The sequence below is a fragment of the Elephas maximus genome, chromosome 10, assembly GCF_024166365.1.
Source record: "Elephas maximus indicus isolate mEleMax1 chromosome 10, mEleMax1 primary haplotype, whole genome shotgun sequence".
NCBI lineage: Eukaryota > Metazoa > Chordata > Mammalia > Proboscidea > Elephantidae > Elephas > Elephas maximus.
The window spans coordinates 88,682,057-88,700,522 of NC_064828.1; the positions used below are offsets into that span (position 1 = coordinate 88,682,057).

Below are 18,466 nucleotides of genomic sequence, written 5' to 3' on the forward strand. Positions count from 1 at the left end.
CCTGCCAACTTTTGTGATCAAGGGGGTATGAGACTTATCATTTGCAGTCTGGCCATAGTCACTTAATTGGAATGGAGGAGCTGGAGAACAATTTCCCAGAGGACATGAGAGGGTCTAAAACCAGAAACAGAGAAGAAGGGATGCTAGGCAGACAGAAACAATGGATTTCCCCCACTTTACCCTTAGATTCCTAGCGTCTATGTAAATATAGGGTTAAATGAAACAATACATGCAGTAAGCACTTTATATATTGCCAGAATAAGTGATAGATCAATACTTGCTATTATTGACTATCTTGATGCTGAATTTAAAAGGTTAACCTGTCAGGATTAGAGCTGGGTGGGGGGGTGGGTTAGCTTTGAAACAGGTATAATAATTCAGGATCAAACTAATAAGGGCCTAGTTGAGAGGATATAGATAGTGATTATGAAAAGGGAGATTTGTTTGAGAGACAGCCTAAGGCATGAACCAACAGGACCTGGTACCTGATTAGATAGGGGGAAATGATGGTGGTATAAATGATAAATATTATTGTTAGTTACTGTTGAGTCAGTTCCAACTCATGGTGACCCTATATGTAATAACAGAATGAAATGCTGCTAGGTTCTGTGCCGTCTTCATGATCATTGATGTGTTTGAGTCCATGATTGTGACTGCTGTCTTAATCCATCTCATTAAGGGCTTTCCTCATTTTCATTAGCCCTTTTCTTGCTATTGGTCTTTCCTGATGACGTGTCCAGAGTAACCAAGCCAAAGTCTCACCATCCTCACGTCTCAGGAGTATTCTGGTTGTATTTCTTCTAAGGCCAATTTATTCGTTCCTCTGGCAGTCCATGGTGTATTGAATATTCTTTGCTGTCACCACAATTTGAGTGCATCAGTTATTCTTCTGTGTTCCTTTTTCATTTTCCAGCTTTCACATGCATATGAGGCAATTGGAAAAGACCATGGCTTGGTCAGGCACACCTTAGTCATCAAAGTGACATCTTTGCTTTCTAAAACTTTTTAGAAGGTCTATAAATTAAACCTTGATAACTGAGCTAATACTAGTGCCATTGACAGAATTAGAGCATCCAGTATTATGGTTGGGTAGGAAGATAATACTGCCAATATTTTAAGTCAAGTTTGAGGTGATTTCTTAACATTAAACTCAAAAAGGTCCACAAGAAAGCTAAGAAGAAGTCAGAGCCAGATGATGTAGAATTTAAGAATCATCTTTATAGAGCTACCTGTTAAAGCAAAAGAAAGAGTGTAAGGAAGAAGTGCAGAGGGCTGAGAACGGAGCCAGTGGAGAAGTCCAGGGAGGCAGCCAGAGATTTCAGAATCTGGGAGAACCACAGAGAGTCAAGAGGGCGGAAATAATTGATGAGCTCAGATGCTAAGAGAGATGATTTTTTTTAATTGCCTGTAAATAAAATTTGTTAAATTCACTAATTTTCATGTGAATAATGCCCTACAGAGCCCTTTTAAATTTTTAGAATGCTTTTATATGGGTTATTTTATTTAGTCTTACAACAATCTGTGACGCACACAAGTTATTCCTATATTCCCGTAAACCAAAACCAAACCTGTTGCCATTGAGTTGATTCCAACTCACAGCACCCCTGTCTGACTCAAGTGACCCTATAGGACAGAGTAGAACTGCCCCATAGGGTTTCCAAGGAGTGGCTGGTGAATTTGAACCGCCGACCTTTTGGCTAGCAGCCGAGCTCTTAACTCCTCTCCCACCAGGGCTCCATATATAACTATATATATTCCCAGATTACAGATGAGGAAATTGAAGCTCATAGAGATGGTGATCTTCCTAAGGTTACTAAGTACACCTCAGTTTTCCAAGACAATCAGTTTTGGGGAAGCTGAAGGAAGAGTAGTTCAGAGACGCTTCTCGTCAGAATAGGCATGAGGTGTCCCTTCTGATGGCCAGGAAGCTGGTCATCCCTATACCTAGCACGTGTGCGTTCATTCAGTATCTCCTGGAAACAATACGTACTGGTCCGTCTCAGCTTTCTGTGAGTTTACTGGAGCTTTGAATGTCTAGACTTGAGAGCAGTGGTTTTTAAACTGTGGGCCGTGACTCATTAATGGATCATTAAGTCAGTTTAACCCAGAACCCAGTGCCGTCGAGTCGATTCCGACTCATAGCGACCCTGTAGGATAGTTTAGTGGGTCACAATCAGGCTTGTGAGAGCTGGTGGTGCCTGTCTCTTCCAGCTCTGCCTTCAGTAACTTCATGTTGTTTCCTTGAAATCGGGATTGGGGATTTGCTTGTTTGTTTCATGGTGGAGAGCCAGCTGTTAAACATTCACTAGCACCTCCCTGGGTACGGCCATCATTATCCCTCCCTCCACCCCATCCCCCATGGAGTAGTTGGAATAGAAAGGAAAATTCGTTGTTGTTGTTGCCTCTGTTGAATTGATTCCGACGCATGACAACCCTGTGTGTGCAGAGTAGAACTGCTGCATAGAGTTTTCAAGGCTGTGACCTTTCAGAAGCCAGTCGACAGGCCTGTCTTCCAGTGTGCGTCTGGGTGGGTTTGAACCACCAATCTCTCAGCTGTTAGTCAAGTGTTTAACTTTTGTGCCACCCAGGGGCTCCATAAAGAAAAATACCAGAGTCCTACAGTAAAGGTAAATATTTGTTTTATGAGACTTTTATTAAGTCATAATTATATATATGTGTATGTTCATTGACGATATAAGATGTATTTTTTACTGTGTGTTGCAGTCAAAAAAAAATTCAAAATCACTGGTCACTTACTTTTTACCTTCCTTGAACAATTGAAAATCTGCTGCTCTCCTGATCTTCATGCAAATAACTGGTATCCAGCACCCTTTTTGACTCACTAATGCTCCTTCCACTATAGAAGAAACGAGACTGAATTTTTTTTTTAATTTTTTTTGTGTACTAAGTGAAAGTCTACAAATCAAGTCAGTCTCTCACACAAAAACTTATATACACCTTGCTACATACTCCCAATTGCTCTCCCCCTAATGAGACAACCCGCTCCCTCCTTCCACTCTCTCTTTTCATGTCCATTTTCGCCAGCTTCTAACCCCCTCCACCTTCTCATCTCCCCTCCAGGGAGGAGATGCCAACATAGACTCAAGTGTCCACCTGATCCAAGAAACTCCTCACCAGCATCCCTCTCCAACCCATTGTCCAGTCCAATCCCTGTCTGAAGAGTTGGCTTTGGGAATGGACCCTGTCCTGGGCCAACAGAAGGTCTGGGGGCCATGACCAGCGGGGTCCTTCCAGTCTCAGACCATTAAGTCTGGTCTTTTTACGAGAATTTGGGGTCTGCATCCCCCTGCTCTCCTGCTCCTTCAGGGGTTCTCTGTTGTGTTCCCTGTCAGGGCAGGCATCGGTTGTAGCCAGGCACCATCTAGCTCTTCTGGTCTCAGGCTGCTGTGTCTCTGGTTTATGTGGCCTTTTCTGTCAAAATGAGACTGAATTTTTATCAAACTAGAAATTTTTCTTCTGGACCAGACAAAATCCCTCCCTACATCAGGGAGTCTCTATTCCATGGTATACATTTATCATGCCCATCTTATTGGTTTGTTGTAATAAGAAAACGAACCATAATAAAGGAAACATAGTTTTTACAGGTTTGCAAAAAGATATTTTCAGAAAAGAGTTATGTATATTTTTCTTCGGAGGAAAATTAGACTTATTGTATAAATGACTTTAGTTCTTTACAGTACAGTTCCTTAAAATAGCATCTTATTAAAGTGTTCAGCATTTACTCATTTGCAAATAAGGAAGTAAACCTTCTTCCCTGGATGGACACTTGAGCTCATGTTGGTTTTACCAAAATCGATTGCCGTCAAGTCGATTCAGAGTAAAACTGCCCCATAGAGTTTCCAAGGAGTGCCTGGTGGATTTGAACTCCCAGCTTTGGGTTAACAGCCGTAGCACTTAGCCATTATGCCACCAGGGTTTCCCATGTTGATTTTAGCGTGTATTAATGGAACCAAATGTGGACATTGTGCATTAGAAATTAAGAAGGATTTCTGGGAGGGCATCAGAGCTCAGGGGTGCTGCTGTGGTCAGCCAGCTCGCTTCTCCCACTTGGCTGCATTTCAGTTACTCAGGGGTTGGCTGCCTTTGCTCTGAACAAACCCCTTGCAGCTGTGCCCAGCGCCTTTGTGTCACCCAGGCAGGGTTTCATGAAATGGATCTGATGCTCTTGTGCCTGTGTTATTCATTCCTGCATACTGGAGCTGTGCCCAGGAAGGTGAGGGGCAGCAGGTTGGCCGTTACATCCCAGCTGTCCCTTGCTGTGAATGTCACTCAAGTTAAAAATAAATTGATTGTTTCAGTTCTTTTCTTATCAAACTAGAATATTGCCAGAAGACACCAGAGCATTCCTGATCAGTTGGACAAGGCTTAGGGACAAATATAAGAGGCACAATTTATAAAATCTCTATATTTAGGAAGTTTTAAAAATTAAGTTTTTTATTTTATTTTTCTTATTCACTTCAGGCCTTGGAGAAAGAGAAAGAGATCCAATTATATGTTCATATTGTTTGAGGTCTGTGCCTTCTTTACTGGCAAGGAAGTCCTGATGAAGGCTGTCTTTTCTGAACAGGAAAACTCTGATTCAGAGGAGTTCACTGAAAATTTGCATCTCTTTTCTTCAGACAGCTGATGGGTGGCAGGAACGCCGGCCTAAAAGAAATGGGAATTGCTGCTTATCACACGGGCCTCTCGCAGAGTTTGTATCGTTACCTGAAGTCTTGTGCTACCCATAGGGGTATCACTGCTATCGATCATTTCCCACATCAGCTGATCACATATTTACTGAGTCGTTCACATGTGCCTGTTTACATTCCAAATGCTGGGTGCTCTGCATCATTTGAAAGTTTGTAAGACATGATCTGTGCACACACAAGAGCTTAGCAGGGGAAAGAAGTGGTACATGCATGCGAGGCAATGAAGTTGTGCCCCTCCCCCCCCCCCGAAAAAAAGTGAAAGAAAGAATAATTTAGATAGTTTGGGTGAGTCTATCCATCATTACTCTCAGGGAACTTATGCCTCAATGAGCATGAAATGCAAATCTGCTGTTCCCGCAGTAGTTCTCCATTCCCAAGAGCCTCTCATAGTGTGTCTTACCCTGGCAAACATTGATCACAGCATTTAAAAATATACATGTGTCATTCACTGAGGCCTTAAACACAAGCCGGGTACTTTAATCTGGTGCTAACTGAAGAACAGCAGTCTCTCTTGAGGCTGGAGGAAAACTGATAGCTGTCAAATCAGTGTACTATAATTTACAGGAGCTTTGAGGTTTTTAAGGGTGATTTTGATGCTATTTTATGTTTGTGTTGCTTATTGACTTTATAACTAACCGAATAAGATGTGGCTTTATTTATTTGATAAATGCCAAGTGAGTGTATAAATACACAGTATGATCCAATGTCATGGATTGAATGGTGACCTCCAAAAATGTACGTCAACTTGGCTAGGCCATGATTCCCAGTAGTGTGTGGTTGTCCTCCGTTTTGTGAACTCATGTAATTGTCCCATGTGTTGTAAATCCTAGCCTCTATGTCTGCGGTTATGATGCATTTGGAGAGTGAACTGTTGGTTGTGTTAATGAGCAGGACACAATCTACAGGATTAGGTTGTATCTTGAGTGAACTCTTTCAAGATACAAAAGAGAGAAGTGAGCAGAGAGGAGAGGGACCTCATTACCATGAAGCAAGAAGAACCAGGAGAAAAGCATGTCCTTTCGACCTAGGGTCCCTGCCCTGAAAAGCTCCTAGACCAGGGTAAGATTGATGACAAGGACCTTCCCCCAGAGCCAACAGAGAGAGGAGAGAGCTTTCCCCTGGAGCTGGCACCCTAAATTCAGACTTCTAGCCTCCTAAAGTGTAAGAAAATAAATTTCTGATTATTAAGCCATCCACTTGCGGCATTTCTGTTGTAGTAAAAAAAAATAGTAGCACTAGGTAAATAAGACATCCATAGACATTTAACAAAAAAAAAATTCCCAGGCCAGGACATCAAAGTGAAAAAGAGGATGGGTTAGCTTCAATAGCTGGTTTTTTAAGAGTTCTACAAATAAAGAGCAGGGCTGTGATCATGGCCACAGAGGCAGTGAGGGAAACAATGCAGTAACATTGTTGTCCTATATACATGTCTCACTCTTATGGTTGATGCCCCATCATTGGATCACCAAGCAGGAATGAGGTTAAAAGTACTCTGGACCAAAATCATAGCAGGGTTTATGGGACAACAAGCAAATCCCAAAGTGGGGATCTAACAGGAGACCCTTCACAGAAAGATGGAATCCCAGAGGGCTATATTCTCCATATAAAGGTGAACTAGAAATATACCGTCCCCTCCCATCCTACCTCCATCCCCTCAGGCACTATAAAGAAAAATGTCTGTCTTAAACCTTGGTGCTGGGTGGGGTAGAGTAAATGAATCTCCGCTAATAATTTATAACCACAAGCTGGCCCTCATGTAAGCTTGGGCATGAATTCACATTCCCTGGGTGGCCCGAAAAACCTAAGACTCGAAATTAGTTTAAGGTAGTCCTAAGTAAATCCTCTCTGGATGACTCCTTCAACATAAGCCTCAAATAATTCCAACAGATAAAGTTCCAAGAAATGTGAAGTTCCAGATTAAAATCACAGAACAAATAAGGAAACATGGCACCATGAGGAAAAAACAACAGATAACAGTATTGGACTGGCAAAGACTAACATCTTGAAATTATCAAACAGTACAAAATAAACTTTCTGATATGTTTAGAGAAATGAAGGGAGGGAGTGAAAATATAATAAGTAAGACTAACAGATGAAAATTACAACCAACCACATTTGAAAAATAACTAAATGAGACTTTTAGAATTGAAAAAATATAGTTCTTAAAATTTTTTTAAAAAAATCAATGGATGAGTTTAACTGAAGGTTAGACCCAGCTAAAGAGAGATTTAATGAACTTGAAGATGGATTTAAATAAAATATATGGTGTGCAGCAGAGAAAGAAAAAACAGAAAAGGGACAATATTTGAAGAGATAGTGGCTAAAAATTTTCTAGAACTAATTCAGTGAATTCCAGTAAATGACAAAAAAATTGATAGCTGGACACATTGTACTAAAACTCTCGAATACTAAAAACAAAGAAAAAGATATTAAAAGCATACCATAGAATGAAAAAGACAAGCTACAAGATGCCTGTAGCATACAGAACCAAAAAAATTATTATTGAGATATTAAGCAAAGAACCTCTAAAAATTAACAGTTACATAGATATGATACAAAGAGCATAAGCAACAAAAGAAAAATTAGATAAAATGGACATCAAAATTTTAAAATTTTGTGTTTCAAAGGGCACCGTCAAAAAAGTAAAACAACAACTCACAGAATGGGGGATATTTTTTTGCAAAGCATATATCTGAGAAGGGACTTCTTTCTGGAATATATAAAGAACTTTTACAACTCAGCAATAAAAAAGACAACCCTGTTTAAAAATGGGCAAAGGATCTGAATAGACACTTCTCCAAAAAGTGGTACAAATGGCCAATAAGTGCGTGAAAAGATGCTGAGCATCATTAATCATTAGGGAAATGCAAATCAGAACAAAAGATACCACTTCATACCCATTAGGATGACTGAAAATAATAATAATGAGTGCTGGCAAGGATGTGATGAAATTGGAACCCCCATACATTGTTGGTGGGAATGTAAAATGATGGAGCCACCGTAGAGAAGTTTTGTCAGTTCCTCATATTAAACATAGAGTTACTATAAAAACCAAAACCAAACTCAGTGCCGTCGAGTTGATTCCGACTCATAGTGACCCTATAGGACAGAGTAGAACTGCCCCGTAGAGTTTCCAAGGAGCGCCTGGCGGATTCAAACTGCCGACCCTTTGGTTAGCAGCCATAGCACTTAACCACTACGCCACCAGGGTTTCCAGAGTTACTGTATGACCCAACAATTCCACTCCTAGCTGTGTACCCAAGAGAAATGAAAACATGTCCACAGAAAAACTTGCACATGAGTGTTTACAGCCACATTATTCATAATAGCCAAGACATGGAAACAACTCAGATGCCTATCAACTGATGAGTGTATAAATAAAATGTGGTATATTCTCACAACAGAAAATAATTCAGCTATAAAAAGGACTGGAATACTGACAGCTGCTACAATATGGATGAACCTTGAAAGCATTATGTTAAGTGATACAAGCCAGTCACAAAGGACCACATATTGTATGATTCCATGTATATGAAATGGCCAGAATAGGCAAATCTATAGAGACAGAAAGTAGATTAGTGGTTGTTACCAAGTGTCGGGGGAATGGGGAGATTGGTAGTGATGGCTAAGAGGTTTGGGATTTCTTTTCGGATAATGAAAATGTTCTAAAATTGATTTTGGTGATGGCTGCACAACTCTGAATGTACTAAAGCCACTGAATTGTACACTTTCAACGGGTAGATTGTATGGTATATGAATTATACCTCAATAAAGCTGTTAGAATAATAGTAAACAACTCAGTAGGAAAATAGGCAAAAGGCACGTCCAGGCATTTCACAGAAGAGGAAGCATGTATGCCCAACAGAGTCTTGAAAAGTGCTCAGCCTCATTCAACTGCTCATTAAAACCACAGCAGGATACCATTGTACGCTCACTTGATTGGCAAAATGTTAAAACTCGGGCAGTACTTGAGAATGTGGAGATGTAGGGGAAGCTTATCCACTGCCAGAAGGAGTGTGAAAGGTACACCTACTTTGGAGAATAATTTGTCATTACATAGAGAGATTGAAGACCCAGCAATTCCACTCCTACCTGTGTACCTAGAGAAACTCTTCCAATGGTATACTGAGATCACATATGAGAATAGTCACACAGTACTATGAAATTCAAAACCACATGAAACTAAACAATATATTATTTAGGGATGTAGGCAAATTTATTTTTAAAAAGCAAACAAGGATAAACACAAAATTCAGGATAGTGGAAATGGGAAGCAAAGGGAGGGTCTCACGGAGATTCAAGGTTAATGGTAATGTTCTTTTTCTTGAACTGCATTGTGGGTGTGTAGGTGTGTATTGTGGGGGCCGAAGGTAGAAGGCAAAGTATTATCTGACAGCCCGACATTGAGGGAAGATTTAGAAAAATCCAAAAGCATATATAGAACCATTTTTCCATTGCAGTTCGATAACGAATGTCAATAATGGTGACCCTGAGTTTCTAGAAAAGATGAACATGTTTAGCATCTTCTATTGACGAATCAAATGGGATAAAGTGTTTTTATCCAGGAAAGAGAAAAAAGAAACTAAGAGAACTGCATTAAAAAAAAGCAGCAGCAGGGGAATGAGCTGCTTTAGAATGGTTTCTAACAAAAGTGGTTAAAATAGAAAGTTTCGTAGTCGAGGTGAACTTCATTTTTTTGGGCTACCACTCCTTCCTTCTTCAGTGATGTTAAATAAACCAGACATTGCTGTACACAAGTCAGGCCCACGCTCTCATTTCAGTCGCTTAGTGGTTGACTTTGTCTTTTCAGATCCGGCTCACACTAAAAGATGAACCGCACACACGGAGGAAGGACCTACGTTCACTACTCCTGAGCGTGTGACTGAGGGTGAAGCATCCACCAGTGCTTCGAGGGCGCCGTAGTATATTTTTGCTGCCTCAGAGTCCCCAGAGCCTTCAAGCAGAAGTGGTAGTGGATAGTTGCCAATCCAGACCTTTACTGGGATGACAGGAAAACAGATCAGCTGGGTTCTGATGGAACTTGGCAGTGGGGACATTCAACTGATGCAGCACCCTGCCAGAGTATACATGTATCTTTTACCTTCCCTTTTATTCCTCCCCCCTCCCCCCACGCTGCTTAGGTCTTCTCTCTGTCCCTCTCCTGCTACCGCACAGAGATGATATAAAAGAGGCTCTTTGGCTATTTGCATTTTGCTTCCTCATCTTTTCCAGATTGCAGTGTTAAGCTCTATTTTGTACCCCAACATCATTTTCAACCAAAGTTCTTCATCCTTTTCCAAAGGGTCTGCGGAGAGGGGGAGCCTCTATCAAAAAAGGGGCATACTCCACAGAGAGTGGAGGAAAGCCCCTGTGCTGCAGCCCACGTGAGCAGGGTCAAGGCGACCTTTGGAATTACTGGTTTCTAAGATTAATAAAGTAATTCTATTTTTATTTTCTTTTTTCCATTTACTAATTTCCCAACAATCAGTAAGAGGGAAGCAAGAGGGAAATGGGATGGATCGACTTTTCATTTTATTTCCATGCTGGGCATTTTTTTAAACTTCATTTTAAAAATGTGAGCTATGAAGAGATGTTTTATGTTTACATTTTAACAGATTGTGGGTCCAGGCTATTCCCCAAGGGCAGCCCCCATACCTGGGAAGCTGGGACATTTAAATGTCTCCATTACAAGGCCACAGCAGGCAGGCGTGCCCACAGGTCTTCCTCTGGGGGGGCATGTGCAACTCTGTCCAGTTGCACATCGTTTCCCTAAATGGTTGATCAGAATAATGTAGTTCTGCCCCCTGATTGGTCTCTGCCTGAACCTCTGCTCTCTTGGTTCCTCATCTTTCCCAGGTCTTCTCTGGCTTCTGCTAGAGAAAAGGTTGAAAAGTTGAGCCTCAGGGCCCACTGAAGGACTGACTTCGCTGCTTTGAGGAGTTATCGGATGAGAACCCAGAGTCCGGGGTTTCTATTTCACAACAAGATGTTATAGACTCAGAGTTGAAATCCTAAAAGAAAAATGACACCCAAAAAGGCAGAGAGAAAAGGGACTTTATTACCTTCATAGTGAATGAAAACAAAGATTTGGGTACATTGAAGCATTTATTTGCTTATGAGGGATGAGGTCTGTTGTTTGCAGGAAAGGAAAGAATGTATTCCAGAAGCTCTTAGGACTTCTGGATAGTAGTTTGAGAACCATCTTAGCTATTTGCTCATTTGGTTGTGAATTAGTTAGGAAACAAAGTAGAATTCCTTCATAAGTCCCCTGCTGATGAGTAGAATTGGGAAAGAAGGGATTTGGGGAGACTCACCATATGGACCTTATGAAAAGGGATAAAGGGTATGAGCCCAGTAAAAGAACGTTTAGCCCAATTAAAGTGCTTGGAATTACCCATTAACCAATTAGAACTGAATCCTCAAGAAAATTTCCCACTGCATTCACCATGTGCTACTCAGATGCTAAGACCAGATTCCAGATCTCTCCCTTCATTTACCCAAGTGCTTTCAAGTCATCTTTACTGTCACTGGCCTTTTCTTGGTAATAAACCAGACTGATCACACAATCCTTCTTCCAGTAGCAAGTGTCATTTCCAATATCTCTTTTTACCCTCCCTCATACCTGCTGCCATCATGTTGATTTTGACTCATAGCAACCCTAGAGGACAGAGTAGAACGGCCCCATAGGGTTTCCTAGGCTGTAATCTTTACAGGAACAGATTGCCAGATCTTTCTCCCGTGGAGCCATTGGTGGGTTTGAAGCACTCACCTTTCAGTTAGCAGCCAAGCACCTAACCTCTGCACCACCAGGACTCCTTCCCACCCCCCATAACAAGCTAACAAGCGTGTATTTTTGACGGACAGACAATGGTTTAAGGTTCTGTAGTGCCTCTACGTGATGTATAGAATGGGGAGACTGGGCTCCAGATCCCTTCCCATATTTGTATCTGCTGATTAAGAGTAGAGCTCTTCCATAAAAAGAACATTTGGAATCAGAGTGTGTTCTGTTTTCTTTGGGATCCCGCAGGAAGCACATCTAGTTGCCTTGGTTCATTAGGATGAACCATAGGCCAGTGTTTGAGGGATGCACTTTGAAGTTGATTATGGGAGATGTATTATCCTAGGGCCAGGAAGAATATTTCCCTCTTCCTAAATGAAGCCTCAAGTAAGGACCAACTATGTGAGGTGTAATGCAGTGCTCCTCAAAATGTAGCTTTTAGGCAACCTGGACCCTACACCAGCCCTGAAGACATCTCTAGAGCTGCACCCTGAAATTCTACATTTATAATAAACGCTTGGGTGATTCTCATGCCCACTGAAATTTGAGAATGGCTGCCACAGTGGATAGACGCTGAAACTTGGGATAGCAATGGCCCATGACTATGGTACCAGGCACACTGCATCCCCTCTCTCACCGGCTGGCTCCCTTGGGTGATAAAGCACAAGCTCACGAGCCATGATTTTAAAGCAGGGACGTGATCCCCTGAAGTACAAGTGGAAGTAAATGGGTGCCATATGGTATAGAGGCTGAGGGGGAAATCCTTAGAATTGGCTGGGCATTGGCAAAGCAGGAAACAAGTCTCGGTGACCAAACTCCAGAGTTCAATCTGGGAAAACTCCGAAAGGAACAAGCTGTCCACATACCTGCACGCACGCGCACGCACACACACACACACACACACACACACACACAAGCATGTACATAGCCTTCAACCTACAAATTTTAGCTTCGGATGGACTTTTTTTCCAGTGGTAGAGTGATCTCAATAGAGGCACGTTTTTAGGAGCCGCTAGATGATACATCTCTCTCTACTCACTGGAGATGCTTGCTTCAGGTGGATGTGAATTCCACCATAGAAATCCGCATTGCTGCTCTGGGATGGATGATCTCAAAAGGGAACTATGGAATTGTGCTTTTCTTGCCCTTATTCTTTTGCTCCCTAGAGTCCTCCTGATGAGAGGCCCAGACTCTGAATAAGGAGTTCCTGGTTAGCTCTTGAGGTTTAACCTAATAACAGAATTTACCTCATATTCTTAGTCCATTTGTCACAGACATTTTCTCTGTTCTCAGCTGACTTGGGGAGTTGGATGAGATTTTTAAAAATGGTGTTGTTGCTAACATCCTAGTGAATGTACAAACTAACACATGTCCATATGCCAGAGTTCCCACCAAAGGATGATGCTCACAGTTACCAGATTCGTATATTTTCTGCAAATCTGAGGAACTGCCTATGTGTGTCTGAGAATAATACACCCTGCAGGAAGGAAGGGAGCATGAGCCATAGTGTAATCTTCCCAGATGGCAGAAGGCATCTGAGTCTGCCCAGGGTATTCACACTAAGCAATGTATTGAATGTTTGAGAAATTCTCTGCCCAGATTCCAGTTATCTCTGATTAGTAGAACTGGACCCACAGTAAGGAAAGGGTAATCAAGGATATTTACTGAGTTAGACTTTACCTTAGAATAAGGCTTTTACTGCTCTAGAAACAATCTTCCAGAAGATGAAATGATTCAAGATTCCCCAAAAATATTTATTTATACAAAGATTTTGAGAGTAATATTTATATTTGTCTTTATACCTCAGTCTATGCATCTGGGGCCAAGTCAGTGTGTGCCACACATGCAGCTTCCCCGAATGCCTCACATGTAGCACCTGCTTCCAGGGACACCAAAGAAACACAGGGTCTTGAGGGGTAGGAGGGGGAGACCATAATGCCCCGAGGTTGCACAGACCCACAATCCCAATATGTGCAACTTGACCTGGAAGGTGTCTAGCCAAATGTCCAAGGGGAAATACAATTGAGGAAGAAGGCGAGAGGAGGGATCCAGAGGCCAGTCAGGAGAGGGTTAACTCCCACCCTCTGCTTCTGAGTTCAGCATATCCACAGGACCCAACAGAGTAGAAGGCCCGAGAACTACATTACCTGGACTTGCTCTCTGTAATGACCCATGATGCTGATTGATGTAGAGAGGGCAATTTGCAAAAAGAACAGGTTTGTCCTTAATTCCAGGTAGTACGAGATACAATTCTGGGACTTAGTCTTGGTAACCTGTCTGAAGAAGAATGCTTGCTTTGTATAACATAATCCAGATTCCCTAGAGCAGATTTGGTGCAGTGATGAGCAAATCTGACCTCAGATCAGAAGTGTCTTCAAGTCTGTCCCTGTCCCAGCCATTTTCTGCCCTTTCTATTCCCTAGGATATCCCAAATCCCATTGCTGTACGACGTGTCCACTTCCATCCCTCTTCCTCTGTCCCCATCAATTCTGTCTACATCACAGAAAATCTGTGTGTTCTGAAGAGTTCGGCCTTCCCCTAACCAAACCCACACTTTCTTTACCACAGTGATTCTCAGAGCCAACAAGAAAGAGAAATGTCCCAAAAGGGAACCTCCAACTCAGCCATTTGCCTGGAGCCGAAGGTTGGGGGCTCCAGGCCTCCAGGTGAGGTCTGTTGCTTTTGTGTTTCCCGAGGAGCGGGCAGTCGGGCAGTGGCAGTTCTCTCTCCCTCTCTCTATGTCGCAGGTGGCATCTCAGCTACACTTACAGGACTTGACCACCATGTTGGAGAGCTGCTCCACCTTGGGGGTCCTCCCGACATAGTACAGGATGGTCAGGGGCTCCAGGTCCTGGGGCACACAACAAGGTGAGGCAGATGCTTCAGGATTGAGGGTGTTGTACAGTCCCAGCACCTGGGAAGGGAGACATCATTTAGAGGTTGGAAAACCAAGCCCCTTGGAGCCCAGGAATTCTACAAGTTCTAGGGGCTGGCTGCTCCAGAGACTGAGCAAGTGGTAGAATGGTCACTGGTGCTACTTAAGAGTAATTGTTGGAACACTGTTGGACTAGTTGCTGTCCATCCACAAAGGCAGAATGCAGAACATGTGCACTTATTTGAGGGCTATAAGTTTAAGCACGTAACAGTTATTGGGGACCTTAAAGTGATAACGATTTCTTTTATTCTCAAAAAAAAAAAAAAAAAAAAAAGGCTCATGGTGACCCCACGTGTGTCAGAGTAGATGTGGTTTCCAAAGGGTTTTCCATGGTTGTGATCTTTCAGAAGTAGATCAGAGGCGCCAGCCTTTCGGTTAGTAGCTGAGCATGTAACCATTTGCACCATCCAGGGATTCTCTTAGCTATTAAGAAAACACTCCTGTATTGGTCTTCCTGACTGCAACTGATCATTTTGGTGAGAAATGTTCCTGCCAAACATTGCCTTGGGTTATTTAGTAAGTGCCAGAGTGTGGGGCCCTAGACAGGGTGTACTACTAATGAGCTATAAGGAATATGCTTCACAAACTCTTGCCCTATTTTTTATTTCCCTTGAGGGAAAGACAAGCTAGTTGCAGACTGCCTGGCCCTCCTTGTCTGTCTCTCTGACTTTCTCGTACTAGTGTTTCAGATTATTTTTACATGCTTTGTATTGTCTTTCAGAATAACTTTCTAAATTCAAGAAGCTAGAATTATCCAGCTTCCCAAATTAATGGAGGAAGCCTTTCTACCTCAACATCCCTTGCCAACCACGTACACATACCTCTGACATATAGGTACATCTGGGCTGGCCTGTGATAGCCAATTAATTTCTGTGGTACAAAAGCTTTACACGAAGCAAGTAAAGTCTGGCTGAAACTATGGAAGGAATTTGAAAGGGAAGAAAGTGACCAAGTGGAGTTGAGCCAGGGTGCCAAGACCAGAGGGATTTTACTCACTCCAGAATATCATTGACTCATTTAGCATTCAGTCCTCCATTCATTCTTCTAATCAGTGCCCTGGTTGGCCCAGGCCTAGTGCCCCACATGGCACGAGCCCTGCTCCATACCGTGCTGTGGGTTGTGTCTGTACTGCGGAGGTATGGGCAAGGGCCTGAGCAGAAGTTTGCGTAGTAGCCCTTAGGTTCATGGACCCATTTCCAGCCCAGGTCCTGTCGGAAGTCAATGTAGAGAGGGCGCACACAGCAGTTCTCCTCCAAGTTGCTACAACAAAAAACATTTATAGAAAATAAACCTAAAAGAAAACCACCAATACACAGAACTTCACAAATGGCCCCCGTATTTGTACTTGGAGTCCTTCCCAGCCATCAGCAGAGGTGGCTGTATCAATGGAATCCCAGGTTCAAGTGGACAGGGCTGAAGAAACCATAAAGGCCTCTTCCTATGTTGAAGACTAGGATACCAAGGACATAGTAGGTAACTATAGATGCTGCATAAGGAAAAGAGGCAAAAGTGGCCACTTGCTTCTGTAAAAGCTCCTGTAAAAGGTTGAATAAAAGAAAAAGGAAGACGTAAAGAGAAACCAAGCACTAAATGTTACTAGCCAACTTAGCTTTGGTGAAGTTAGTTTATTGTTACCTTCCCAATGGCACCTAACCAGAAATGAACTCTAAACTCATGCACCTTGTAAATCATAGTAGATGGCTACTTAAGACCAAATCTAGAAGCCATCTAACCAAAACAAAGAATATGTTTCTATTAGAATCATGATTCCCAGATCAGCTCAAATGTGACTATCAGACCCCTTCAATTCTGTTACCTACAGAAATCCATTTGACAATACCCCTTGCCACATGGGCATCTAGCCTCTGTTGCAGTATCTGCTGAGACCTAGAACTTGTTACTTCCAAAGGCAGCTATTGGCCAAAATCTGGCTTCTTATGGGTTCCAGCGGAGAATCTATGGCAAACACTACTGGTTATCCAATAGCAATTTCTAACCCCCTTCTCCCTTGCAGCCTCCCACTCCAGAATCTGGAAAGCCAGATACTCATTTTCCTGGCCTCCCATACAGGTAGGGACAGTCATGTGACCCAATAATGACCAATCAGACATAAGGAGATATATGCAGGTGGTGAGGGTAAGTTCTGGCAAAGATAACTTCTTTTTTGTAAAAGTGACAGACGGAGGAAGAAAACTGCTGGCTCTTTGCCTACCCCTTTCTTCCTGTCTTGAACATGGACAAGATACCTGGAGTTCAGGCAGTTACTTGTGACCATAAACAAGAGTCTGAAACAATCAGCATAGTAGATTGAAAAGAGAAAAGGCCTGTGTTCTCAATGCCATAATTAAGTAGCCAGACCAACCCTGACCCTACTGCTACAGGCTCATTGTGACAAGAGATCCCCTATGGGGAACATCTAGTTCAATTGGCATAACATAGTTTATAAAGGAAATGTTCCACATTCTACTTTGGTGAGTAGCATCTGGGGTCTTAAAAGCCTGTGAATGGCCATCTAGGATACTCCACTGGTCTCACCCCTTCAGGAGCAAGGAAGAATGAAGAAAACTAAAGATACTAGGGAAAGATTAGTCCAGAGGACTAACAGACCACATCTGCCACAGCCTCCACCAGACTGAGTGCAGTACAACTATATGGTGCCCAGCTACCACCAATGACTGTTCTGATAGAGATCACAATAGAGGGTCCCGGACAGAGCTGGAGAAAAATGTAGAACAAAATTCTAACTCAAAAAGAAAGACCAGACTTGCTGGCCTGACAGACTGGAGAAACCCTGAGAGTATGGCCCCTGGACACCCTTCCAGCTCAGTAATGAAGTCACTCCTGAGGTTCCCCCTTCAGCCAAAGATTGGACAGGCCCATAAAGCAAAACGAGACTAAATAGGCACACCAGCCCTATGGCAAGGACTCAAAGGCAGGAGGGGACAGGAAAACTGGTACTGGGAACCCAAGGTTGAGAAGGGAGAGTGTTGACATGTTGGTTACCAAGGTTAACCAATATCATAAAACTATGTGTACTAACCGTTTAATGAGAAACTAGTTTATTGTGTAAACCTTCATCTAAAGTACAGTTAAGAAAAAAAGAAATCCCGTATGGTTGAAGCCACTGTTACTTGCAGCCTAGAGCAGTCCTACCTGATTAAGACCCACGTGGAACAAATCTATACGACAGCCTTCAGACAACTGGAGGGAACTAACTACATCGCTTCTCCTAAACTTTCTGTTTCCCAAGCTCAGCAGCCCTCGTTCATTCAGTTGTTCCGCATAAGACATGATTTCAAAATGTAAGAATTTTCCAATTCGTTCTCCCCATCTCCATCCTAGCCTACTTATGCTTCTTCCTTCACTCTAAGTGCTTCCTCCTCCCATATTCCTACATGCCCAAGCCCTACTCATCCCTGAAGGCTCAGCTCAAATTCCACAACCTTCAGAGGTCTTTCCTGTGTCCATTGATGAACTCCCTGCTTTCTGAAAACACTTGATCCTTAACCTTCTCGTGGATGTGGTCATTTTCTACTTTTTAGTAATTTGTATGCATGCTTTATTCCCCCTCCTTTATAAATGACAGTTAAACTGTTCCCTGAATAAGGGAAGAAGCTGTATCTTCTTTATCTTTGTCCACCCACTACCCAATTTTTTCTGAATTAGTTTGATAATTGCTCTAGCTCAAATTCTCCCTGCAAATGGAGACTGCCCTGTTTTCCCTCGTCCAGCAGCGTCCTTGGACCCTTCATAGGGAACTGAGCACTTCTTTAATGGAAATTCCTGCATTAATCTCCCCACACGCACACAAACACACCCTACAAGTACTTTTTAAAACATGAAAACCACAGAGAGCCCTCAGCCAAGCCACTCCAATCCAAACTATTTTAGCAACGCTCTCCTCCTTGTAGAGATTCTCTCATTTATTTTGTCCAGGCCCTTACGGAGTTGGGCTGCAGGAAAACAGCTGGCTGCTCAACACAGCTGGGCACTCAGAAAACAAAAAAGAGATATGTAATAGATTTTAAATTTTCTTCCCTG

General features: G+C 42.5%; 2 protein-coding genes across 4 annotated transcripts in view; one reads left to right on the plus strand and one right to left on the minus strand.

Annotated features, from left to right (window-relative positions):
- TTLL5 (tubulin tyrosine ligase like 5) overlaps positions 1 to 10,163 on the plus strand; it is a 333,039-nt gene extending 322,876 nt beyond the window's left edge. For both annotated transcript variants that reach the window (XM_049898665.1, XM_049898667.1), the window contains one exon: positions 9,523 to 10,163. In XM_049898665.1, the coding sequence (XP_049754622.1) occupies positions 9,523 to 9,545 (23 nt within the window). In that variant the 3' untranslated portion in view covers positions 9,546 to 10,163. The remainder of the gene's footprint in view (positions 1 to 9,522) is intronic.
- The window catches only part of TGFB3 (transforming growth factor beta 3), a 37,783-nt gene continuing 23,828 nt past the window's right edge, over positions 4,512 to 18,466 (minus strand). Inside the window, exons 6-8 of one of the 2 annotated variants that reach the window (XM_049898670.1) lie at positions 15,532 to 15,685; positions 14,260 to 14,404; positions 4,512 to 4,668 (exon numbers count right to left, since the gene is read on the minus strand). In XM_049898670.1, coding sequence (XP_049754627.1) covers positions 4,637 to 4,668; positions 14,260 to 14,404; positions 15,532 to 15,685 — 331 coding nt within the window. In that variant the 3' untranslated portion in view covers positions 4,512 to 4,636. Of the gene's footprint in view, positions 4,669 to 10,754; positions 14,405 to 15,531; positions 15,686 to 18,466 lie in introns of those variants that run through there. The other variant, XM_049898671.1, reaches the window with a different exon arrangement.